The 26239-nt window shown below is 42.5% G+C and overlaps 1 protein-coding gene across 8 annotated transcripts in view; it reads left to right on the forward strand.

Moving 5' to 3' along the window:
• Positions 1 to 26239, forward strand: part of PLEKHM3 (pleckstrin homology domain containing M3) — a 179034-nt gene that overhangs the window by 59108 nt on the left and 93687 nt on the right. For 6 of the 8 annotated variants that reach the window (XR_003610656.2, XR_015767849.1, XM_028112119.2 and 3 more), the window contains exons 4-5: positions 6552 to 6697; positions 18819 to 19012. Coding sequence is in view for 6 of the 8 variants with exons in the window: in XM_028112119.2 (XP_027967920.1) it covers positions 6552 to 6697; positions 18819 to 19012 (340 nt within the window). In the remaining 2 variants the exon portion in view is untranslated. Of the gene's footprint in view, positions 1 to 6551; positions 6698 to 18818; positions 19013 to 23379; positions 24133 to 26239 lie in introns of those variants that run through there. The other 2 variants (XM_028112124.2, XM_088021575.1) reach the window with 2 other exon arrangements.

Consider the following 26239-nt stretch of genomic DNA (forward strand, 5'->3'; position numbering starts at 1 on the left):
AATTTAGTCATAGACTATTAAGAAGAAAACAAGTGTGAAAAAAATACCAAGTTTAGAGTGATTTAAATATACTAGATGGTGAAATAACATTTCATTGTTAACCTTCTCTGACCTTACATTACCATAATACTGGTACTGAAACACCTTACCATCAACATCTTCCAAACCATGTCTTTGGAAGTGAGAATCTGTGTCATGGATACTTTTAACTGAATGTAGCTATTTAGTAGACAGAAAAGCAGTCAGAATCTCTAGAACAGTGCACATATTTACTTACTTGCCTTGGCAAAAATCAAGATTTATTGCCTTTCAAGATAAATTTTGACTAAATATTGACTTTAGTCTCTCAATCATTGTTTACCTGAAAACCAATGAATCTTGACACCTCTCAACTTGAGTTGGAATCTACTTGGTAATATGATTTATAATCTTAATAACATTCTATGAAGATTAAACAAATATTATAGCATTTATCCAGCATAGACAGGCTTTATATTTTGTTTTGTTTTGTTTTTTCTGTAAAAACATTATTGTTTCTGTTTGGTCCACAGCTGGGGAGAGGGCTTCAGGGTGTTAAAAAAACTGCTTAGTGGCTGCAGGGAGGAGATGCCCTGACACCTGGGGGAATATAGAGGAACCCCTCAAAGTCCACTGGGCTCCAGAGGCTCCTAGTCCTGCTTGAGGGTGAGCCTTCACAGGAGATACTAGTCTAGCCCAGCCTGCGGAAGTTAGTCAGGTGGTCGCCATCTTCTTGATGAGTTTCACCTCCTCATCTAGGAAGTGGCTTTCCAGGAAGTCACAGAGATGGAGGTCTGTGTGGGCAGAACCTGGGGCATGCCAATCCTAAAGGGCCCGGTTCAGTTCTTCTTCAGGGCCATGGCAGCTTCCATGCATACAAGGCTTTCCCTCACCATCTTGGGAGGGCATTTGCATGTTCTGGAAGAGGATGCAGCCTCTGCCCTGGTTTTGCATCTTCAAGAGACACTGGGCACCCTCATGCTTCCCCTGGGTCACCTGGCAGAAGAGCTGGCCCATGCCTTCCAGAGCCACAGCGTTGCAGCAAAAAATAGAAGCCCAGAGAGAGGTAGGTGTAGAAAGCCTGCAGATGTTAGGTCATCCCAGCAGTTGACAGCAGCCTCCACTTTGGTGGAATAATTCTGTTGAATCTAGGAGCTCAAGGTTGGTGGGCAGTAAGGAGCTAACCACAAAAAACAGTGTTAGCTGGTCCCAGAGGCAGAGGATGGCCAAGAAAAGATGGTCTTAGAGGTTGCAACTGGGAAGGAGGTTGGGGGTTGGTTGGAGGTTGGAAGAGGGTCCCCAGGTCTGTTTCATGCAAACACTGTTGAAGCAAGAGACAGATGCATGGGATTGCCGGGTGCTATCTGTATTTTCAATCAGCAGTCAATGGTTATAGACTGTAAGCTAGGAAAGCGGAGTTCTGTATGACCTTTTTCCTGCTGATTCTTATAAAATAGCAAGTCATTGAAACCACCCTCCCCCATTTCTGTTTTCCTTCATTTTGGAAAATCTGGTCTGTAGAGCTTCGGATAAAAGTCCAGGCCTTTGGGCGCCTGGGTGGCTCAGTTGGTTAAGCCACTGCCTTCGGCTCAGGTCATGATCCTGGAGTCCCGGGATCGAGTCCCGCATCGGGCTCCCTGCTCAGCAGGGAGTCTGCTTCTCCCTCTGACCCTCTCCCCTCTCGTGTGCTCTCTCTCTCTCATTCTTTCTCTCAAATAAATAAATAAAATCTTTGAAAAAAAAAAAAAGTCCAGGCCTTTAAGCCCCACTTTACAAAGTGCTTAGCACAGGTCATTGTCCCACACCAGGGCACTGGACCGAAGGGGTGAGGGGGCAAGGGCCGTCCTTTTGCCCTTCCTATGGGCACGTCTCCCTCCACCGTGCCAGTTTTATTTTTCTCTTTTAACAGAGAAAATAAAAAGGTATCCTCTCACTCTTACCTCTGTTCGTCCCTTTTGTATAAAGACCCCTTCTCTTCTTTTTTTTATTTGCCTTTTTTTTTTCTTAGAGCATTTCTACCTTCCAAATACAAAATACCAAATTTACTTTACCAAATTAGGTCAAGGAGGTAGTGTGGCTGACCACACTTAGAAAGCATTGTGTGAGTTCTTTCCTCAGGGAGATTCACCTGGATCTAGCCACAGTCCACCTCACTTTTTTTTTATGCCCGTGAATTTTCCAGCTGCTGGTCAGGGGAAGGAGGGCCGATTTGGTAGCCATGAAGTAGTGAGAAGGTGATTGGCTTCTCCTCAAGATCTCGGCTTCAGTAACACCACATTGCAGCCAATTGAGCTAACTAGGTGCACTTGTAAGAAGAAAGATTGTGCCTTTGTGGAGAATTATGCCAAAATTTCTGCTTCAAGCCCTGGCAACAGATTCTTTTGGTCCTCTTTAGTGAAAGGCCATTTGGGAAATGGACTGTACATGCAGCAAATAGGATTTCAGTTAAATGGTAACATTTGTTTCCAAAAGAGTACCAGAGGGGAAGCTAAGCTCTTCAGAGCATGTGTTCATTAAAGATTTGAAGTGGGGTGGGAAGCAATAAAAAAAAAAAGGCCAGTGAGTTCTCTTGTGAGATAGTTTTTTGTTCCTATGAATTGAACACCCTCTGAAAAGTTTCAAAAAGAGACTGGGAAGAATGTATTTGCTTTGATCCAATATGTGGAGGGTTCCCTACTATAAATACCCCTTAATTTGGAAGCATTATTCAAAAGTCTGTTTGAAAGCACATAAAAATATAATATGTAAATAAGCTCTAATTAGTTATTTCAATTAATTATTTTTTGTCTCTGCTTTGCAGATCTGTTTTTCTCCCTATAATGTCTCTTGTCAGAGTCCAGCTTTGGCGCCCTTCAAAAAATGTGTTTTTCTAGTAGTTGTTAATAAGAAAACACATTTTTTGCCCTGTTGAAAACATCACAATGATAAAGTAAAATCCAGGTCATATATCTTTAGGGGAAATTGATTCAGACATTTTTAGTCTATAATTTGCTAGTATGATATTAAAGAAGGAAATCTTACAGTTAATTGAAAAATATGTGTTTCCTTCTTCAAGTAAATGGTAAGTGGTATTTTTTAGAAAATGAATCTGTATTAGGCCACTAGCCTCTGATCTTTTTTGACCATCCTTTGTTCTTTCAGTAACAAATACTACTTTGGATTTGGAGATTAAAAGTTTTAATTCTAAACCAAGTAAGATGCTTCTCAGTGGAGAGACTGAATGCTGTGGGAAAATATTGGTAAAATGAACTCAGGTTGTTTCTACGTAGCAGATTTGGAGAAATTGACTAAGAACCTGAAATGATGGTTTTGGAAGCCTAGAGAGTATACTATGTGACACATTACGAGCTTTTCATTTGAGGGTCTGCACACCCTCTGCACTTGAATAGAATTGGAATTTTAAAGCTTGGAGGGACCTTTGCAGCCACCTAGAAACCAGGGAGCCATTCTTAGCTTTTCCCCACCAAGGTCTCTGGTGGTAGTTGGCTGGTTGGGGGGAAATAGAGGTTCCTGGGCCCTAATCCAGATCTACAGACTCAAAGTCTTACGGGTGGGAGTTGGGGTGGGGACGGGGTCTGCATTTTTCACAAACATCTCAAAGATCAACAAACATGTCAAATTCTGACACTGACTGAATTTGGCAAACCGCTGATTTAGGCTGGCCCCTTTATTTGCAGTGAAGAAAGCAGGGCTAGAGAGTTTGATGAGTCAAGTTCACAGTCTGTCCTAGGCAAAAATGGGCTTTCTAATTCTGGACTTGTGCTTGTCCGTACACCATGTATCCCAAACAGTCCTAAGCACGCAGATAGGTTCAGACCTACTTCTGGGTCATTAGGGGTGATTTCAGCACGGAAAGTAGGAGAGCATAGTTCTAAATAAGGTATGAAGGTAAAGACACCCAGGAACTAGGGGTTTATGTGCTGTTGCTTCTGTCTAACCTAAAACCTGAGTGAGCCCTAGCCACTCTCTCTCAGCCCTTCTGTCTTTGATGAGCCTCGAGACTAGTGCGCAGTGGTGTGAATGCTTAGCTCATTTAGTTAGCTCATGTAGTTGAACCCCCAGCATGTTAGGCTTTGGACCTGTATTGATGTACACGTTTTTAGACCATGTACTTTCTTAAAATGCATATTTGTGTATTTTAATATTGCTTATGTACATTGCATCTAAAAAATTATAATAAAGTCATTAAAAAAAGTATAGACTGATAAACCCAGTAGTACCTACTAAAGCATATATAAATATCCAGCAAATGCTTATTAATGTTAGTTACATCTAAACTTCAAAAAACCAAAAAACTAAAGTGACCCAAATTTATTTTTGCTGTGTTCTGTGATGAGAGTTTAAACTATAGTGATGATCTGGAATTCCTGCAGGACCATGATCACTTTCTAAATCATTAGGAAAGATTGAGTTTCATTCATTGTCATTTCAGTGTTAAGTCAATTTGACCATCAGCGAATTTTTGGAAACAGCAATATACCAGTGTCTAGGATGTGTCAAGTTCCACTGAATTCTGCTCCACAGTCCATGTATGAACACATGAACGATGTATAATTCTTAGAATGGACAACATATTTTTCACAGGGTTGTTAACAAAAAAATGCTGTTTTAAGAGGCAGGTGACCAGGTTAGGGGGAATCAGTTCTAGAAGAGCTCTGAGAAATTAAAATCTCTTTAAATGCAGGTGTATGTGTGTCAGGTAATATTCAGTTTATCATCCTTTCTGCATAAGCAGTTACTGATGGTCTGCTGTATGTAAAGCTCTGTGTTAAGTACCGAGGATAAGAAACTGCTCTGAGGAGTTTATAGTGTGGTTCTTGCTGGACAAGCACATAAAAAGGCACAGTAGTTTCAGGAAGTATGTGCCAAATGCCAGATGAGCAATAGTGCGGTCCGTGAGTGCCGCAAAGAGCATTCCAGTGCCCAGAGCCCGGGCATTGCAATGGCACCTCCTCTCTGCAGCCGCAGCCACTTGTGTGTTCACTTCGTCTGTATCTGTCGCACACATCTCCTTGCTCAGCCCATCTGAAAAACAGGAGCTTGTTCTGATTTTGCTGCTACTCAGTAGTAAAGAAATAACCATTCTAGGAAGGAACGGTATGCAGCTTTTGAAGCATAATACTGATGCACGCACTCACTGTCTTTTAGTACCTCTTGTCTTTAAAGCAATAGGATCTAATTCTCTTCCTGGAGAATGCACTGTGAAACTGCTTGATTACCGATACCATTTTATTTGTGATGAAAACGAAAGTCCTTTGGGTTTTGTGATATTTTCATTCATGGAGTTCATGTGAATCAGTTTTTTCTTGGGTTAGCAGTTTGTTAAATAAACTGTTGGGAGCTCCTTTAATGGCAATGAGGTGCAACCCTGATGGTAGTGGTGATGAGGCTGATGATGATGGTGATGATTAATTCGTTTTATGCCCTTATCGTGAAATAGGCTTAATGTGAGATTTCTTTGACCAGTGCGGTTCTTGGTCCAGCCATGAATCCAGAAATGGATTTCTGAAATGAAAGCAGTAGATTAGAAATGCCAGGATAATGTTGCTGTTTGTATAATCATGATTACCTGTTCTGGGCTGCCAGGATTTTGTCCTTTGGGTTAAGATAGAATTTCTGTACTCACCAAGAGAAGGTAGTTCCTCCTACCTAAAGAAAAGGCATGGCTTCTTTGTGACAGGGCCGAGACTATTACCAGTTCCGCTGAGAGTCCCAAAACAGTGCTCACAGAATCATGGATTTCCTCGGACATGAAAAGGGCCTTAGCAGTGATTTGCAGGCAGCCACTGGTCTTGAGTAATGGGCAGGATTTGGCAACGTGGAGATCAGAGAAGAGGGTGTTGTGTACGGAGAAGCAATATACGCCAATGTGTGGAGGATGGAGTGAGCACACTATTTGGGGAATAGCGAGGAGAGTTCTCTGATTGCAATAAAGAGGTTATATTCCCATTGGAGAGTAGTAGGAGTAGGTAGTTGGAAAGGTGATATGGGGCCAATTGGGGGACAAATTTCTTTCATTGACTATGTAAGTACAGGAAGGCCACATATCAGTTTTTGGAATCTTTAAACTCAGACAAGCTTAGAACCAAATCCAAACTCCACCTCTTACTGGCTTGGTGACTTCAGACAAAATTCTTAACTTGGCTAAAACCATCTCACAGAGATGTTGTACTTGTTAAATAAGCTCCTTTATGAGAAGTCCCCAGCAAAATGTCTGGTGGTGGAAGTAAGGGTTTAATGAGGAAGAAGTGATGTGCCAGTAGTGGGGTTGTAGAGAGGCTGATCTCTGACAGCTGTATGCAGAAGACACAGAAGAGACCAGAAACGGAACCAGTCAGGTGCCGGCTATGGCAGCCCTGAGGAGGTGAGGGGTGGAGGCTCTCAGGCTAGGAAGAGAGGACCTATATACATGTATTCTCTGAAGGTTTTTTTTTTTTTCCTGTTGCGGACTTTTGTTTGAGGGTTGTGTAACCTTGTTCTGTGGTGTTAAAAGTACAACACTAATCATAGACTTGTCCTTTTGCCTTGGACAGGATGCCAGCGATCCATAGGCCTTTCCAGTGGGAAAGCCAAGGTGTGCAATTACAGTGGGTGGTATTACTGCAGCAGCTGCCATGTGGACGACAGTTTTCTCATCCCCGCACGCGTAGTCCACAACTGGGATACTTCAAAATACAAGGTAAGTACAGAATCTGAGTGTACTTCATAATAGCAATGTGGGTGTTCAGCTGTTGTGTGGATTAAGAAATAATGATATAAGAATTTGAAGCACACTTGACTAGGTAGTCTCATAAAAGCTACGAGATCTTATCTAATGCTTCTTAAATAGCTCCCACTTAAAGGCGTCTTAACTATGACTTTTTATTAATTTCCTCACTTAGATAATATAGCAGTTTTTACTTCTGGGCCTTGGTAATTAACTGTAGGTGCTAAAAAAGAATTCTGATAGAGAAAGAGGCCTCATTATTTTTTTATTAGATCTTATCTCCAAAATCACAATACTCTCAGAGGATAAAAATAGGAAAATAATGCATGCATGGGCATACTAGTGACTTTTGAAGGAGAGGCCTTATATAATCAAGATATTTCTTACCTTGAGTAGGAGTAGCACTCCTACTCATGTGAAGGTCAGTCTTCCAGCAGGTCCATCTCCCCTGGAACTAGAAGCTGGAGAGAAGCTATGAGGATTTCTGGGTGGGGGCCCACACCAAAGAACAGTGCACCGAGCCACCCTTAGACCTTCACCTGGACTGTTGTTTTTTTTTTGTAAAAAGGGAGGAAGTGAGAAGCACGCTTTGCAAAGTAACTGCTAACAGCCTAGCAGGGTATCCCAGAAGTACAAATAGCGGACTTGGTAGCTATAAAAATGCAAGTCAACAGAGGAGGAGAGGAAGTCTGGGGAGGGGGACACTCACCTTAAGAGGGTAGAGAGGAGAGGAGCAACCAGCAAAGGAGACCAAGGAGGAGTGCATAGTGAGGGAGAAGGACCCTACTGTGTCCAACAAGCCACACAAAGAATGTGTCTTCAGATCAGCTGTGACAGAGGCTGATACGTAGTTCGGATAAGATGAGCACTGAGAACTGACCATGAGATATAGGAATGCGGAGGTAATGAGTGACCTTAATGAGAGCAGTTTGAATTGAGCAGTGGGAGTGAAGGTCTGATTGGAGTGAGTTTGACATGGAACAGGAGAAAAATAAGAGACAAGAACAGACAACTCTTGAGAAGTTTTGCTATAAGGGGATGGAGAGAGATGGGGAGTAACTAGAGGGGAAGTAGGATCAAATTGGGTTTGATTTTTGTTTTTTTTCTTTTTTTAAAGATTTTATTTATTTATTTGAGAGAGAGAGAGAGAGAGAGCATGAGAGGGAAGAGGGTCAGAGGGAGAAGCAGACTCCCTGCCAAGCAGGGAGCCCGATGCGGGACTCGATCCCGGGACTCCAGGATCATGACCTGAGCCGAAGGCAGTCGCTTAACCAACTGAGCCACCCAGGCGCCCTGATTTTTGTTTTAATAGAAGAAATAACAGCATGTTTTCTATGCTAATGTGAACTACCTAGGAGAGAGAGAATTGCTAGAATCGTGGTTGAGTGAGAAAGAATTGTGTAGACAGTAGGAGGGTTGGCCTTCGCTTGGAGCAGGAAGTAAGAGAAAAGGCAGAGTCTGGATGTAGGTGCCAGTGGGTAGCTTAGGGAAGGCCCCTTCCATTTACATCAGTAGCTGTCATCATATTGATTTATTTCAGCACCTGTGAGTCTAAAGAGATTAAAGACCCAGCCCTGGTTACTCTGGGAAAAGCCTTTACCTTCTATTTCATAGAGTTTCAGGAGTGATTAGGCAATAATTCTGCCAACCCTTTTATAAACTTGTCTGCATCTACACCCGTCCTCCTTGTCCTCCTTCCAACCACAGAAGAAACATCACTCCTTTTATGGAAGGTTTATTCCTTCTGCCTCTGCTCATGATCTTAGCTCCTCCATCAGTTTTGCCAAATCTGATTGACCCTTGTCAGTTTCTTGTTCTACTGGACTTCTCTGGGATATAGTATTGGACCAGGAATTCTTCTGCCTTGACTTGGAGGACACACCCCTGGTTCTTCTCCTACTTCCAACTCTTTTTCCTCTGTCACCTTCTCTGATTCTTTATCCTCTGCCTACACCTTTAATGTTGCAGTTCCTTAGCTTCATTTTTTTATTTTCTGTTCCCGCTTTATACTCTATTGCATTCTCTCTTTCTCTTGCATAGTTTCGACTCCCTGATGATTTCCACCCTTATCTCCAGCTCCATTTTTGCTACCGCAAGGGAGATCTGTGGATTTAATTGCCAAATGACATCTTAGCTCTAGCTTTCAACCTAGTAGTCTTCAAGATATGTGGATTGTATTGCACTTGTTAGCGGCATTGTACCACAGTTCTGCCCATGCAGAAACAAGGCAGTAGAATTTGGCAAGTTGGGGAATCTAATCCACTGAAGTACTGTAGGCATAGGATTCTTTTATGTTCCTGTATTCTGCCAGAACTGAGAATTCTGGTACCTGACTGACTAGAAGCTTTTCTGATCCTTCTGCCAGAATGCTGTCATCTCTTCCTTGAATGAACCTTCCACGCAAAGTGCTTTGTCCCAACCACAGTCTGTATGACTGCTTTTATGTCTCCTTGCTAATAGATGTCTGAGACTTGCTGTCAATGTAACTGTATCACCTGGGAGCAAGGTGGGTGGGGAAGGGGCCCATAGCTGTCACCTGTAATATTTTTTTTTAAAGATTTTATTTATTTGACAGAGAGAGACAGAGCGAGAGAGGGAACACAAGCAGGGGGAGCGGGAGAGGGAGAAGCAGTCTTCCCATTGAGCAGGGAGCCTGATGTGGGGCTCAATCCCAGGACCCTGGGATCACGACCTGAGCCAAAGGCAGCCGCTTAACCCACTGAGCCACCCAGGTGCCCCTGTCACCTTTAATATTTGAAGTCTAAAACAAACATGAAAGTTGTGAGGGACCATTTGGTGGATACCCTCTCTGTATCCCTGGGCAGCTCCGTCTCCTGGTCAATCCAATAACCATCCACACCTTCACTGTCTTTAGGGTGCCTCATCCCCATCCTTCTCAGCATATGACCTTGCCTGCACTTCAAGGACAACATTGAAACTGCAAGATATGGATATGAATTCCTACAAATGTTTCTATATTTGTACCCGGCCTTACTGCTTCCCTTCCTATCATATCCTTTCTCTTGTTTAGAGATCATCCTTCCACATGTACTATAGATACTTTTCTCCATCTGGGCAACCGCTCTTCATTCTTCCAGAGCTGATAAAAGCATGTCCTCTTTGGCAACATATTTTCTGGTATTCCCCACCCTACCCTATTTGCTGCATTGCTGGCTCTCTCCCTTGTGCCACTACCATGCCGTGTGTGTGTGTGTGTGTGTATCTATAATTAGACTTACTTAGGGGGTTAGTTGCAGGACCTTGGAGTTAAACAGGCATTTGTCCAAGTCCTACCTCCACCTCTTATTTGGGGCTTAATTTGCTGGGGCAAATTACTTGAACTTTCCTGAGCCTCAGTTTCCAATTTATAAAATGAACTCAGGGCGCCTGAGTGGCTCAGTTGGTTAAGTGACTGCCTTCAGCTCAGGTCATGATCCTGGAGTCCCGGGATCGAGTCCCGCATCGGACTCCCTGCTCAGCGGGGAGTCTGCTTCTCCCTCGGACCCTCCCCCCTCTCATGCTCTCTCTCTATCTCATTCTCTCTCTCAAATAAATACATAAAATCTTAAAAAAAAAGAATAGCTAACATTTATTAAAAAAATAAATAAAATGAACTCAGACTGCCTGAGTGTAGGTCTTGTCTTGGTCATTTATTCGGTGTCTAACCTGGGCAAGTTATGTAGTCTCTCTGTGTTTGAGTGTCCTCATCTGTAAAATGAGGACGATAACACTTCACAGGCCCACTGCCAGTTACCTGAGTTCATGCATGTGAAATGTTTAGAATAGTGCCTAGGACATAGTGATGGTGCTCCTCTCTGTGAGCTCCCTGGGCACAGGGAACCTGTCTTGGCACAGTTTCTGGCACGTCGTAGGTAAGCAAGAATGTATACTGAATCAGTGAAGGAATGAGGTCTTATGGTCCCCTCCAACTCGATACCCCCAAATCGGCTTCATCACCCTCATCACATGTACCTCTGGAATGTTGGTGGCCCCACCAGTCCACGCTGCCAGTGTCAGGAGACAGCCTGGACTCTTCTCTCTGCCACCACCCCCCCCGGTCTAATCAGTGAGCAAAACTCAACCACTGGATTTGCATTCCGCTGCACCCACCATCCCACCTCACAGACCCAAACCTTGGGCATCACTCCAACGAGGGAGTTTGGTAGCCTCCTAACTGTGCTTCTTGCCTGGAAGTCTTGCCCCAGCAATGGTTCAGAAAACCCTAATCTCACCGTGGGTAAATTCTGTACCCTCTCTCAGTCTCAGTTTCTTCACCTTTAGAATGGAGGTGGTGATGATTGTAATGGGAACTGCTTCATAAGATTGCTTTTGACTTAAAAGAGTGATTCACAGAAAGCCCCGAGCACCATGACTGGCACACGGGTGCTAGGTTAATGCCAGCTTTTACTATGGTTGTGTAGAAGTTAAACACAAATCTCTTAACCTGACACCAAGACCTTTTGTGATCTCTAGTCCCTGCTCTTCTCTCCCCTTCATGCACTACCTCCCTGCCCCGATGAGCGTCCTCGGTAAGGTCACACTCCCTTCTGTTCCTCGGTCGTGCCATGCTGACCGGACGCCTCTCGTCTTCCTCTTGCCCTCATTTCAGCATGGCAAACCCTAACCGAGCCTGTCGTAAACCTCCCTTCCTCTCCCAGTTCTTTCCTTCCCCTCTCCCAGACGGAGTTATCATTCTCTCCTCTGCATCTTGTACTTGACACTCTGAATATAGGCTATAAATATATTTGCCATGTGTGTATTAGATAAAAGCATATTTAGAGTTGAGTTTGGTTTAGATTATTTATATTAATCTGCTTAGAGCAGGGCTTTGACAGCTAAGAGAGGTGTATAGAGAGCAAGTGAGGGAGGCAATCCCAGCCCCGCACTCACCCGGGCCTTAGGCTAGTGGCACCTGCCAACAGAATATGCACCACTCTGGGGAGTTAAAATAGAAGAGGTGGCGCTAAATGAGGAAAGTCTGAAAATCAGGCATGGCTTAAGAAGATGTGAATTGGTGGAGGAGATCCACATCTGTGTGCAGTGAGCCATTGAAACCATCAATTTAGCCATCAGTGACGCTTGCAGTCTTTTTCTCTAGAGCAGACATTTTGCCATGCTGGTCATTCAGATGACAAGGTTTTATGTTGAGAGGATAAGTAACTAATTAAAGGTGTTAGGTACCCTCGCTTCATCCACCTTGTACATGAGGAAAATCTCCTTTGTCGGACCTTCCCTCCCGGATTCTCAGTGGACCAGGGAAGATTTTAAAGCAAGAACAGAGCTGGTCGATTTTATCAGGATCATCTCTCTCTGGCATTAAGTAACTATATTCCATTTAGTCCAGGATCTGTCTGTCTTTGCTCAGACACCAGGATTTAACTTAATGTTTCTAATTGTGAGGATCAATTCAGACCTATCAGTTTCCAAGACCAGACATCATTCTGCTAGATCTGCCTCCTATCCTTAATAAGAAGTACGTGACTGGCTTGAATATCCATTTAAGAGAGTGAAAAAATGGTTTTGCAGAGCTGATTGAAATCTGTCATCTGAAGCGTTTCCTTGTCTACCCTCTGGAGTAATAATAATACTCCTAATTATTTTTAAAGCAGGATTTCATCTATTTTCCAGTATACATCCTGCAAATTGAATTGAGCTCCGGGATTACCCAGCAGCTAAACCTTATCCTCAAGTTCTGTAGCCATTTTCTAATGAAATTCTCTTTGAAGACCACCTTTCCCCTACTGTCCGCCCTCTGATTCACAAATATCAGGCATGACACAGAGGTGGTGAGGACCTCAAACTTGGCCTCAGCTCTTCCTAAATAGTTCCCTACTATTGTACTTTTAAAAAAATATTTTTGTGTCCTAGCCTGAATATTCACATTCCATTTAGCTCGGGGTTTTCCATGTTACATAAACTACTTACTATCTCTCCATCTTGAGAGGCATTCGGGGCAAGCCGTACTGTTCTCACAGAGCTGGAGAGTGGCTCACTGATGGGAAAAACCACTTGCTCAGCGTCATTCAGAGATTTTGCGAACAAATTGCAATTAACCTTAAGATCTCCTGATTCCTTCTCCATTGGCCCCCAGTGCCTATTTTAAGAGGACCAAGAAGTATTATGGTTGGGATTGATTTTAATAAGACTTTCACCATGATTTTTCACAATGAACACAGGCGAAAATACAGGGAAGAATACATTATACCAAAGCAATAAGTGGTTATTTTTACTGTAATAAGATTGTGATATATTTTTTTCCTTTCCTGATCTTTATTCTCCAGATTTTCAGTAATGTGAGTGTTACTTTTAGTATTTTTAAAATGATTAACTGTCACTTAGCTCCATATATTCTATTTCAGAAAATACATACTAGAAACTTGCCTTTTTTAATGCCTCAGAATTATGATTGTTCTGTCCTGTGATGACTTCAGGTTTAATGTGGTAGAGAAGGCTACTTTTCCATAAGGAAACTGCCTTGCACTGCTATATTTTTATTTCTTCTTCTTTCAAATATAATATACTTCCACAAATTTCAAGATTCAAAAAGTACAAAGGGCATATATACATAGATCATCTCCCTCCCACCTATCATGTTCTTCTTCCCACAGGCAACCAGTTACTCTTTTCTTGTGTATCTTTCCAGAGGTAGTTTATGTACACGTGCTTATTCACACAACAGTGGCAATAGATGATCTACATGCAGCTCTTGGAGAGCCCTCCCTTCCACTTAGGTCATATCCCGCATCTGGGGCTTGCCTGCTTTCTTTTTCTGTTTTCTTTTTTTGTCTAGCCACTCCATAGTCTGTCATGAATTATACACATTTTTATACACACATGACAATCTAACCAGTCCTTTCTTGGATGATTTCGTTTTTTCAGTCTTTTGGTATTACAGATACTGATTCGATGAATAACTTGATACATCATTTTGACTGTAAGTTCTTTCATTCACAGGTGAGACTGAGCACACCTTCCTAGATGTAGATTTGTACATTTTTTAGCTTGCCGCTTCCAGATTGTTCCAGATTGTCCTCAGTCGGACTTTGTGCTGCACTTTCACCTGTATCTCCTGGCAGCCACCTTTCTTCCTTAGTACCAAGATTTCCGCTGTCCTCAGCGGAATTGTTCCAGATTGTCCTCAGTCGGACTTTGTGCTGCACTTTCACCTGTATCTCCTGGCAGCCACCTTTCTTCCTTAGTACCAAGATTTCCGCTGTCACTTCCGGTGTGACTATGCTGCCTCGAGCTGTCCTTCCCCTTTCTACTTTCGTAACTCTCAAGATGTGGTGAACTTAGAAACAGCTAGCCGAGCTGTTAGGAGTGTGTGGTTCAGAGTCCCAGCCAGAGCATCGTAAAGCATTCATCCATTTCTTCAGCAAGTATCTGTTGAACACCCACCATGCTCACTGTTCTACGCAGTGGGGACAGTCTCTGCCTTGTGAATGCTCGTATTCCAATGGAGGGAGAAAGACTGTAAACCAGTAAACAAATAAGTAACTTCTAGATAAATGACGGGTTATTGGACTGTAATTTTTGTTTCATAGTTAAAATCAAATGGCCAGCATACTGCCAGATTACATCATCGGTTAGTCTCCCTTTGTAGCCCCTTGGCTTTGTATTTGGGAAAAGGGAAGGACAGAACCTGGACAGGGATCCCCTCCTTCGAGGAGTGATGAATAGATAGTTTATGGTAGAGTTATTAAAGAATAAAAAGAACTGTGAATATAAATAATGCTAAAAAGCACAGAACAGGGTATCCAGAGATCTGAACAGATAAGTCACTTGAGCTCTCTGGATTCAGTGTTTTTTCTTTCTTCTATTAAGTATATTAATTCAGCGTTTCTCAAAATATGTTCCATGGAGCATTAACAAGTTCTGTGCCTGTTAATAGGTGTTATACCAAATGAGGGTTCTATAGGAGGGTCTCAGCCAGGCCAGCTTTGTAATCGGAACAGGGCACCTCAAGAGAATGCAGCCCTGGGAGCTCACAGGATGGCAAGAGATTGGAAGGAGTTAGAGATAGAGGCCCCCTTCCTCCAGTTGGTAAGCAGGGCCCAGACTGAGTTTCATCCCCTACCGCCCCCTGTACAAGGCCAGCACAACACTAAATAACTGCCTTGTCTGCAGATAGGTTTGGGAAATTGCTGGGCTAAGCACGTGACGCAGACGCGCTGTCCGCAGGCTTTCATAGGCTAACATGCTACACTGAATGACTAAGAGAAGAATGTGGCATGTGGCATTTTTCTTGTTGGACCTCAGGGCACCATTTTTGTGGGACCGGTATTCCTTGGAACACCTGCTGAGAAAAATGGAACTAGATTATTTGTCCCAGTTGTTATTCTAAAATTATGTTCTCATCTGTTTTATTCTAATGTATTCTCCTCCCTTAACAAAAACTGAACTCCTCCCTACTCCCACCCCCACCACATCATCTCCAAACTGCTGTCTCTGGGTAAACATTCCCTCTGCTCCATTGTTTTCTTACCCGGGGCTATATTTGTGGGGGAGCATACCAGGACACCATTCCAGAACCTCTTTCTCAGAATTACATAAACCTGAACATCTGAGAATTCTGTTTTTAGGAGGTAGCAGTCACCAGCTTAACAAAAGGAGTATTATGTTTAAATCTATACCAATGATGGTTACTTCTCAAATAACAGGCTTATTTGTAAATACGTATGTTTATAGAGCAGATTTGGTCCTTATAATTTGTAGCTGATTATAACCCACTTGCTGTTTGCTCCAACTCCTGTGTGTGAGGTGTGGAGAAGCAGCTTTCAGCCTCAACTTCCTCCTCAGCTCTTGAATCACGCAGATTGCAGCGCTGTGTGAAGGGGGCACCAGTTCACAAACTGCAACAAAATCAAGTCACAGACTTGAGTTCTTATAGCTTAAATTAGTCTGGTTTTAAGCTTAAAAAACCATGGAAAGAAATTATATTAAACATTAAATATTATTTACTAAAATACCAAAGGTCAGTCGGTTTGGAAAATGAACTATTGACCCAATAAAAGTTGTTTCTAATGTGAATGGAGTGGGATCATGGAAAAGAATGCCAACCAAAGCCGTTTTTAGAAAATGTATTGGGCCCATCCATCTGCACCTATGAGCTGAGTTTTTACATACATCAGAAATAGCACTCAGGCTTTTCATCGTTTTCATAATTTGGCAAGAAATAGGACAGTAGCTCTTAGCTCTTAGGTGGAATATAATTGGTGTTCACATATAATTTATGTAGTATTTCTGTTAACAGGAGAGAAACTTTCTCACTTAAAAGAGTATCACTGGCTTCCTTCCCTAAGTAACTATATATTTAAAAAATTATCTTTTAAAAAAGCTTTCTAATTACAGTGAGTTTGGAAGTGGAATCCTTATACCAGTATGCAGGCTTATTTAGAACTTAGGAAATCAGTGGGGATCCAGCACTCTCTTTTTGCAAAAGTAGCATTTTATGCCAAATTCTTAGTTCTTTCAAAAATTCCCTTACTTAGTTATAAGTGGTGGATTCTCAAAAGTGAGCATGTGCTCAGCCGTGCTGCCAAAAACATGGCTCAGTGTTGCAGGGTTCGTTCACCTACTTGGGCAGCTGCAGTCACAGTACGCTCTGTATTCTTAACACTGGGTAATAACTTCGTGAAGCAGTGCCTTAGACATTATTGAAACTAGCTCTGTTTTTGTTTTTAGTAATTTCAGCTCATGAACACTGATGTCAGTAGCTGCTGTCCCATTTGTCTCACTGCTTTTACTGTCTCTGAAAAAGACTTTTTTTTGCCCCCCTTTTGGGCTTAAGTACCACCTGAAGAGAGAAGCCTTTTCAGGCCTGGGAGACTGGCCAGTGCCCTTTGTCCTGTTCACCTACTAAAAGGTAGTATTGTTAACCTAATTCAGCAGGGCCCTGACTCAGTATAAACACTGCTCAATAGAGCCAGAAAGACTAATTGAATTGTACAATACATCATTTTTCAGCAACAGTTTCAAGTGGACTGTACTTCATTTCCCAGAACACCATCCGTTTTTTCCCCCATTTAAGATATTTAAATATAGCAAATATTTAACCATGATAAATAAAATACTTGAACGCAATTCTGTCTTTCTCACCGAACCTCGAGCTACGGGAGGACGGGGCCTTGCCTACTTTCCTCCCCACTAACGCCTGCGGTGGCATCTGTATGGCACGTACCTGTGTCTCCATGCCTCGCAGTGAGGCGCTAGTTATCCTGGCCACCTGTTAGTTCCCATCTGCTTAAGTAGTGGAAGGTTTTGGCTAATTCCAGGTGCCTCTTTGTGAGCTGATTTGCAGAGACTGTAAGCTTCACCACCTATGTCACTGCAGGACCCCCAAAGGATCACACAACAGGTACCTCAAAAATTGCTAATGAGGAAAAAAAAAAATGAGACTTTTATTTAAAAAAAAAATCAATGCTTTTGTATCTCTCTATAACAAACTTTTATATGAGTTCTATTTTATATTAAATGACATAAATGTGTTTTAATCAGCATACAATAGCTGTACATTTAGTTATCACCTATTCATACTGCGGGGGTTTTCATGGTTGTGTCTAGTTGTGGTACTCTCCTCTGTCCCATCCTTGCTCACCAAGTGAATTTCTTTTTATCCTTCTAGACCTTAGGCAGTGTGGCCTGCTTTGCCAGGGGCTCCCTTCCCCCCAGGACAGTTGATTTCTCCTTCCTTTAAGCTCCCAGTGGACCTCATCTGTATTTCCTCTGTACTAGGGGACAGGCTACGTGCTACATGTAGTTTTTATCTTAAATATTTATCTCTGATACTAAATAGTGAGTCCCTTGAGGGTAAGGACTGTATCCTATTTATCTTCATTAATAAACTTCTAGGCTGGAATGTAAAGCATAGTGGATTTTCAATTTTCTTTTTAATAAGCAGAATTTTTTTAATGTTGAATTCTGTCATTACTCCCAGTACTAGAGTAGTTTTGGTGGAAACTTTTTAGAGAGGTTTTACCTTGCATAAATAGAAACTAAACCAAATCTACATATCATTAGCCAGTCCACATCTCAGTATCAGTGGATTGGTATGTAAAGATTCCCCCAAATTCCCCACTTGTTACACATTATTTAAGCTACTCCCTCTGTATCTCAGATGCATTGTTTGTACTCTAAGGACAATGACATATTAAAATCACCTTTTCATAGGCTTGATGTTTACTACCAGAAGTGGATATAGAATTGGATAGATAGATTAGGCAGTCAGCCCAAGCGCAAAGTTATTCTAAGAACACTCCTTTCTGCTCACTAAAGTGTGTTTTTTGAGCCTGTTTTCTATGGAAATTATCGTTTTAAGCTATCCTTTTATTCCTCTTGAATTTAGTAATATACTTGATTTACCTATTTTTTTAAATGGCTCCTTATAAAAGTAGTACAGAATATACATGTATGTAGTTTTTAAAAATGAAAAATTAGGACTCTTAACAGCAATGTTAAGTTTTGAAATGATTCTAAATTCACAGGAAGTTGCATAGATAAAGGGGTCCTGTGTACCTTTCACCCAGTTTCTCCCATTAGGTTACATCTTAGATCACTATGGTTCAATATCAAAAAAAAAACAAACAAAAAAAAAAACAAAAGAAAAAAAACCCAGAAGTGGACACGGGTATCCTGGGTCTGTATAGTGCTGTGTCATTTTATCACGTGTAGATTCGTATAATCAAGATTCAGAATTAATGAACTCCTTTCCATGCAAGATTACTTTTATAAGTTTCTGGAGGAGAGAAGGAAAAGCCAAAATTTATATTTAGTTAAATTATGGGCTATTTCTCTTGGCTTGTTCAGAAAATAATGTGACTTTGGGTGGGGGGATGGGTTAGCCCGGTGATGGGTATTAAAGAGGGCACGTTCTGCGTGGAGCACTGGGTGTTACACGCAAACAATGAATCATGGAACACTACATCCAAAACTAATGATGTAATGTATGGTGATTAACATAACATAATAAAATGTAGAAGTAAAAAAAAAAGAAAGAAAAGAATGTGACTTTGATATTTAAACTCTGGTTCCTACTTGGAGGAGGTGTGGCAAGCTGGATGATTTGACAGACTGACTGAGAAAGTTTATTTCGTAGGTATCTAAGCAGGCCAAAGAGTTTCTGGAGTACGTGTACGAAGAGCCCCTGATCGACATCCAGCAGGAGAACCCCATGCTGTACCGCCACGCCGAGCCCCTGGCCACCGTGGTGCGGCTGCGGCAGCGGCTGAAGTCTCTGCGAGCCTACCTGTTCAGCTGCCGGGCGGCTGTGGCCGAGGATCTGCGCCGCAGGTGGGTCACGGGGTCAGGCAGCTCCACTTGGTTTTCCTCTCCCGCCCGCCGGGGGAGGGTGGTCAGATGACCTCCCCGGCCTTCACGGTGTGCACCCTCTCGAGTTCTGTGGCTCTCCCTCTAGGCTCATCTTTGACTTTTTTCCTCCAAAGTCCTCTCTGGTTGAGCCCAGAAAAAATGAAGGTAATATCTCAGCACAACTGAAGGCTTTTCACCCGGGGAACTAGTTTCCCACAACAGTGAAGACTGCTCTTCCCCTTAGGTTAACTTGATAATCACGGGAGTGTCCTCACTGATCAGTTCTGGAGTGTTTTACACTTTTCCTAGTTCTCTTTGTAAAAGGAGCGTGTCTGAACTATTCCATAACTTAAAGACATTTTTCAATGGAAATAAGTAGGTGGTTGTTCAGATCTTACTTTCCATACAGAAACAGGCGTGGTAAGTGATGCAGGCCGTGGAGGCTGGATTAAGATACAAAGGCCCAGGATTCTGCCTTTTCATGTCCCCATCTATGCAGGCTGCTCTTCCATAGCTTAGTTATCCCAGAGTTCATAGAACACGCAAGTCCATACCAGGTTCAGATCCTCAAAATAAAACTGTGAAGTTAAAATGTGCCTGCTCTCATCAGATTCCTTCTTTTACAGTTAGATTTTATTGGCATTTCAAGTCTCACCCTTGGCATATATGAACTAGCTTACACTTGAGATAATTGTTGATGGTGTTCATAGGTCCCTAAAAATCCCTTTTAATGTCTTAATAGAAATGACCAAAAGCATACCTTAGTCATGGTTTCTGGAGGTGAGCCTACATGCAAAAGAACCTTTGGAAAATATTAAAGTGCTATAGTTTGTTATTTGAGATCCGGTTAGATCCAAAGAACCTGACATAACCCCAGGCATCTGAAGAAGACATTTTAAAAAGAATTAAATGTAGATAGTGAGGAATACATAATATCTAGACAAGCTCTCATAAAATAGTAATGAGAAGGCAGCTGCCATAAAGCAGAATACCTCTCAGTGGTAGTCATTCTATTACCTCGTTGTTTTTCAGAAAGCACTAGAAAATCGTCAGCATTTATTCTTATAAAGTCGAGGCAAATCTTAATCTTAACAGATCAGGGCTTTCCCTGAAAGACGATAGGATTATAGGTCTCTAATTTACCAACTAACCTAGATACAAGATTTTTAATGTTCAAAGTATGTTCTATTTACCTTTGGCTTTGCTCAGAGTTAGTTTTTCTTGTGCCTATACTTCTAGACAGTATTAAAATCTTTAAAAAAAAAAAAGTATCCGACATGATTCCCATGTGTAGATTTTATTTATTCATTTGAGAGAGAGAGAGTAAGCACGAGCCAGGTGGAGAGGCAGAGGGAGAGGGAGAAGCAGATTCCTCGCTGAGCGGGGAGCCTGATGCGGGGCTCGATCCCAGGACCCTGAGATCATGACCTGAGCCAAAGGCAGATGCTTAACTATCTGAGCCACCCAGGCGCGTGCCCCTAGATACCTTTCTGATACAGTGTTTTGCTTTGGATAAATATGCCACATCAGGGCATACATTTAGAAGGTAAATAGATCCTCTCTTCATTTGGATGACTAAGAATACCTATGCTGTTCTGGTGGTTTACCACCATGTCCTACACCTTATGGCCAGACCACCAGAAAAGGAATGGAAGTTCTCGAAAGAAGATACTCCTAGGACTAGGAAAATGAAGACAGCAGTCTGTTTTTCTTTCCTCACTTGTTCATGACCAAAACTTAGTAAGTTCTGAATGGAAGGAAGGAGGAAGGGATGGACAGTTGTCTGCTGGGGTGTCACTTGAGACCACTGAATAATGGCTAGTATCCCAATTATGAGGAAGGAGTCAATCTTCGGATTTTATTTCTTCCTTAGATGTCCTTTAGCACAGTGACTGACCCATCTGCAACCCTCAAAAGTAATTCTTGAATGAATGAATAGATGAACTAAAAAACAAATCAAAGCAGTCAAAAAAAATTTAGTTGGTTGTGTTTTGAGCATAAGTCTCAAATCTTTCTTTTCCTTTTCACTTTCAATGTACCACCCTGGCTTGGAGTCTCAGGACTATTGCAGTATCCTTCAGACCAGCCTCACATCAGTTTTTTCCCTCTCCCATTGAACCTTCATGTCAGGCAAATTACTAAGTATGGAATTCAAGATCTGTGCAAATCTAGTCCAGTATATTGGTCTACTGTCAAATATCTTGTACTTCAAACACGATTTAACTTCCTTTAATGCATTCTGTTGTGGGAATTAATTTTTTTTTTTTACAACTGAAGTGTGTACAACAGTGCTTATACATAGTTAGCACTCAATAAATACTATTAAATACTATTATTAATACTGCTTTACTATCCTAGAATGTTCTTATCTCTGGCTTTAAAAATCTTTGTTAGAAGCTTCCACCTAAAAGCCGCCCCTGATGCCCTGTCTACTGGAATCAGTCCCCTTTTCCTGTTCCTATGTCAGGAGAGGAGTGAGCCAGAGGAAGTGGATTGGAGAGCTCACCCTGGCCAAGGAGCCTGAGGATCTGGGGTATTTGATGCATACTTATTCATGCAGTTGTTGCATAAAAATGGGTGGGGCAGGAGGTTCCCTAAGACCAAAGAATGAGATTCCTACAGAACCCTAGAGGAGGCACATTGATTTAAAAAAAAAAAAAAAAAGTTAGTTTCTCTATATTCATATGCTGTTAAAATAACGTTTGGGCTTACCATGTCTTCCCACCTTGGCACAGAGGAAAGGATACCAGTACACAAGCAGTACTTACAGGGGGCTGGTCTTGAGTTATTTCAAATCTTTTTATTTTGAAATAGAGGACTATTTAGTGCAGTAGGTCTAAGATTTTCTGGGATGCCTATACTTCTTGCAGCTGGGCCATACTTAATATCATTTCTGCCTTCTTAAAGGGTGCACTACATAACCATAGGCACAAAGGGGAACCATTACCCACCGAAGACGCTAAAACTCCTGTCACCAGAGGCCGTCTCTTACCTTTTACCTTTATGAGGAGTCTGGCGTTTTAAAAAACAAAACGAGCCAACTGCACCCTTGATAAGAGAGACGATAAACTTGTCCAGAAGTCATGTTTAAGGTTCCCTTTGTTTTTGTTTCACTTGGGAACACAACATTTAAAGTGGAATTTAAACATAAGAAGAAGCTCCTAGATCCAACTAATCTCGTGTAACCTTGATAGAAATGAAGGAGGAGGAGTTGATGTGCAGCAGGGAACAAAAGAGAGCGGGAGAAGCCAGAGCTCATCTAGTTGTGAAAGGCATTTTCTCCTTGCCTGGTTTTCACCTCCGTATAGGAGTAGCCATTAATCTCCAGCAAGGAGGCCCAACGTGCTGAAGACCTGTCAGCACCATATAAACAGAATAAAGCAAACTGTTAATATTGCTGTCGTGAGAAAACTGAAAACAGACTGATTAATCGTATCGGTGCTCCCCCACCAGAGAGCTAACTTTGGTCGTCGCCTTATTAGGGAAGTCGCAGTTTGCTTTTAGGCCTGTCATTATGATGACCGCCCGCTCTTCATCCTCAGTATTCCTGTTCTTGTTATTAAATGAATGCCTTGTTCTTGAACCCATACTGCAAATCTTGACTGGCAGGGATGATCAGTTTAGAAAAAGTCAGTGTCTTCTGTGAAGTCTAAAATGTTTACAGTGCTGACAATCCACTGTTCCTGAGGACTCCCAGATGGTGACCCTGTTGGATTGGTTTAAAGCCCAGTTAACTTTTCATGAGAAGAGTTATTTACAGTGTCCACACATGAAGGTACATGAAGAACTCTCCAGAAAATCTTAGCACTGTGAGGACACAGCCACATCAGCAGCCTTAGGGAAGTCTTTGGGAGGGACACTGAGAAGAACTGGTAGGGGTCCCAGCACTGTATTTCCCACTGAACAATAGGAACGGTAGGGTGTGTGTGTAAATCCCGTCACCAACGGGCACCTCAGGGCCAAATTTGGCCCTCAGACATGTTTTGTTTGGCCTTTCAGGAATGGTCTGGCTTTTAAAGATTGTGAATTAGTTGCCAACATTTAAATAACCAGGAGTTTTCATGTATGCACAACGAAGCTCCCTGGTGTCGCTGAGGACATCAGAGGAGTCCCTCCCTCCCGGCTAGCAGCAGTCAGCATTAGATCCTGGATGCTTCACTTGGCATAGTCTCTCCTGCTCCTGTTCTCTCCAAACCCAGGGTCATTCAGTAGACACTACATTTCGGCCCTGTTTTCTTCTCCCCAGCCCATTTCATTTATTTATGGTGGTACCTGGGCCCATGTAAGATAATTATGGTTTTATCAGTTAAAAAGTGCTTTCCCATAAATATATTATTTGTTCCTTACAGGAAACAGAGGGTATTTAGAAAGAAGAGAAAGAGCTGTGACTCTGAGACGCTACGTGACTTGCCTGAGGTGACAAAGCTGGTTAGCAGCAGAGTCGTCCCCCCCCTCCCCCCCCCCCCCTCGCTCAGAACCAGATCACTGCAGCTCTCCCCAGAACATTTGCTCTTGGTGGTGGTGATGGCCAGAGGTCTCTAGACTCTTAAGAGGAACCACTTCTAATTCTCCTAAAGCCTTGATTGAGGTCATGTGGAAGAGGGGGAAAGCAGGCAGCAGGGAGGTGGCAGACAGTGATGTCCCATGAGGGGGAAGGTGGGGTTGCTGACACAGGCACTCCTGTGCTCACAGTTGCTCAGTCAGCCTAGGAGAGCAAGGCATGACAACTGGCTTAGCGTTAACGAGTACATTTTCTCTAGGTCCGCATTTACCAGACCTTCCCGTTTCACAGACCTGTAAATTTAAACAAGAATATGGATATATCTGGGGCGCCTGGGTGGCTCAGTCGGTGAAGCATCTACCTTCGGCTCAGGTCATGATCCCAGTGTCCTGGGATCAAGCCCCGCATCTGACTCCCTGCCCCTTGGGGAGTCTGCTTCTTCCTCTCCCTCTGCTACTCCCCCTGCTTCTGCTCTCTCACTCATGTTCTCTCTCAAATAAAATCTTAAAAAAAAAAAAAAAGGAGATGTCTATAGGGTTGTCATATATATGTATATTTTTTACCAAAACAAACATTACCGCCTATTTTTCACCGTTTCATAAAAGAACATAGTAAATTTAAAAAAAGGGCAAATGATCTCAAATCAAACAGCTTTTTAAAATCAAATAATTATATTCAGCATTAGTTCTCACTGAAATATCAGCTTTCCCAAATAGTGAGAAATTCCTATCATAAAGATTCTCATTTTTATTAATTTATCCAGGAAAAAAAAAATGAGTGTATGGATGTGTATCCTAAGACTGGCACTGCCAAATTTAGCAGTTTGCTCAGCTCTTGGACCAGCCCGTCAGTGTCATCTGATTTACCAAGATTCTCTTCCCACTCCTTCCTTTGTTAGCCCCGGGGAAAGCTGTCTTTCTAGAGAGTTGAGGGGAGGCTAAGTACAGAGGTTGTAATGTCCTTTGGCCATTCGCCAGCATCGTAAACTCCACATGCCCAAAGCGGAACTAGTCTTCCTGCGCCCACTGCTGTTGCGAACCGTGCCTACTGCAGACCTCGTCTAGCTGACCGGCCCCTGCACCTCCTGCCGCCCTGTTGTTCGCGCCGAACACCTCTCTCTCACGTCCACAGCCAGTGCCTTAGCAAATCCTGTGGTGGGTTCGCCTTCAGAATACATCCGCTCGTCACCACCTCCCCCGCTCGCTACCGCCCAGGTCCCAGCCACTGTCCTCTTTCCCCTGCCTTAGTGCAGTAACTGGTCTCCCCCGTCAGTCTGTTCTTAAACTACAGCTAGAGCTAAGTGTGGATTAGGTGACGTCAGCCGTCATCCGGACAAATGGCTTCACCTCTCCCTCCAGGTAAAAGCCAAGGCCATGCACGGTCTCCTCCCCGGGCACCTCTGCCCTCACCTCCCACTACCTGCCCCCTCATTCCTCTGTTCCGGTCTGTGAGCAGGGTCCTGTGTCATTTCTGTCCTTGTTTTTCCTCTCCCCAGACAACTGCACGGTTGCTTCCTTACCTCTTTGAGGTCTTCACACAACTGTCCCCTTAATGAAGTATCCTTGACGCTCGCTCCACCCCCAGACTTCCCGCCTTCTTTCGCGCTTATTGCCATATGACAAGGTATTTTGTCTGTCTCTGGCTCTTGGGCCATCATGCATGGATATGGAGGCTGTGCTTTGCTCCCTCTCTGCAGCCATATGCAGGGGCCCACTTTCCGCACCGGATCTAAGCTACGAAAGGTCATGGCTTTTTATCTGTTTTGTTCACTGCTACATCCCCAGGGCTTAGACCCGTACCTGACGGTATAGTGAGGGCTAATCAATATTTGCTGAACAAATTAACTAAATGAATAAAATAGTGTTCCCAAGATTCTACCCACTTAATTTGGTCAAACTTTTTTCTTATTACCAAAAAAATACTGGTCATTATAGAAAACGAAAATAAAGCCATCCTTTATCTTACCACTTTGGTACATGTCTTTTCAGACTTTTTCCTCCACAGACTATTTTTTCCCCATTAAAATGGTTTCATACTGTACATACTACTTATAACCCAATCATTGCACTTGGTATACTGTGAACATCTTTTTATGCCAGTAAATATTTGTCTTAAGCATGATTCACTAAATAAAAATGGTGCTTTGATGTGTGAGCATATGTACATAACATTGATCTTGAAAAAATAAGTGAGGATATTACTCAGTGTACCCAAAAGCATGCATGAACTGATAATAAACTGAGAGAGATCATTTCATAGCAACACATCCTCTTCCCCCCCTCCAAAATCGGACGTATTAGGTGTAGGGGTTATCTGTTACAAAGAGAAAAGATTGCATGCTGTTGGGAATTGAATACACTTAATTTAGGAGGCTGGCTTATTAAGACATATCTCTTAGGGCAGCCTAATTCTTAAAACACAATCTCTACAGACATGACTTGGCATGTCTCTGACCTGCATGGGAGGACTATCTTATAACCAAAATTTGAGATCTAATTGTACAATTATTAGCCTACAAAGACTAGTTAATGTTGAATTTTAGAAGAATAAGCATTAGCAGGACTCTAAGTGTATAGATAACTCTTGGGTTCAGTAAATGAATAGGACTCTGTAAGATTTAATCTTAGATTTTGTGGCTTTATTTTTCGAATTAGTGGATTAAAAAGTGTCATTAGCTGCAGTTGGGGCTTTAGTCTCAACAAATTTGG

This window comes from Eumetopias jubatus, unplaced genomic scaffold (assembly GCF_037043125.1).
Source record: "Eumetopias jubatus isolate StellerSeaLion01/CBP00866 unplaced genomic scaffold, mEumJub1_p1.0 scaffold_3, whole genome shotgun sequence".
NCBI classification, from domain to species: Eukaryota; Metazoa; Chordata; class Mammalia; order Carnivora; family Otariidae; genus Eumetopias; species Eumetopias jubatus.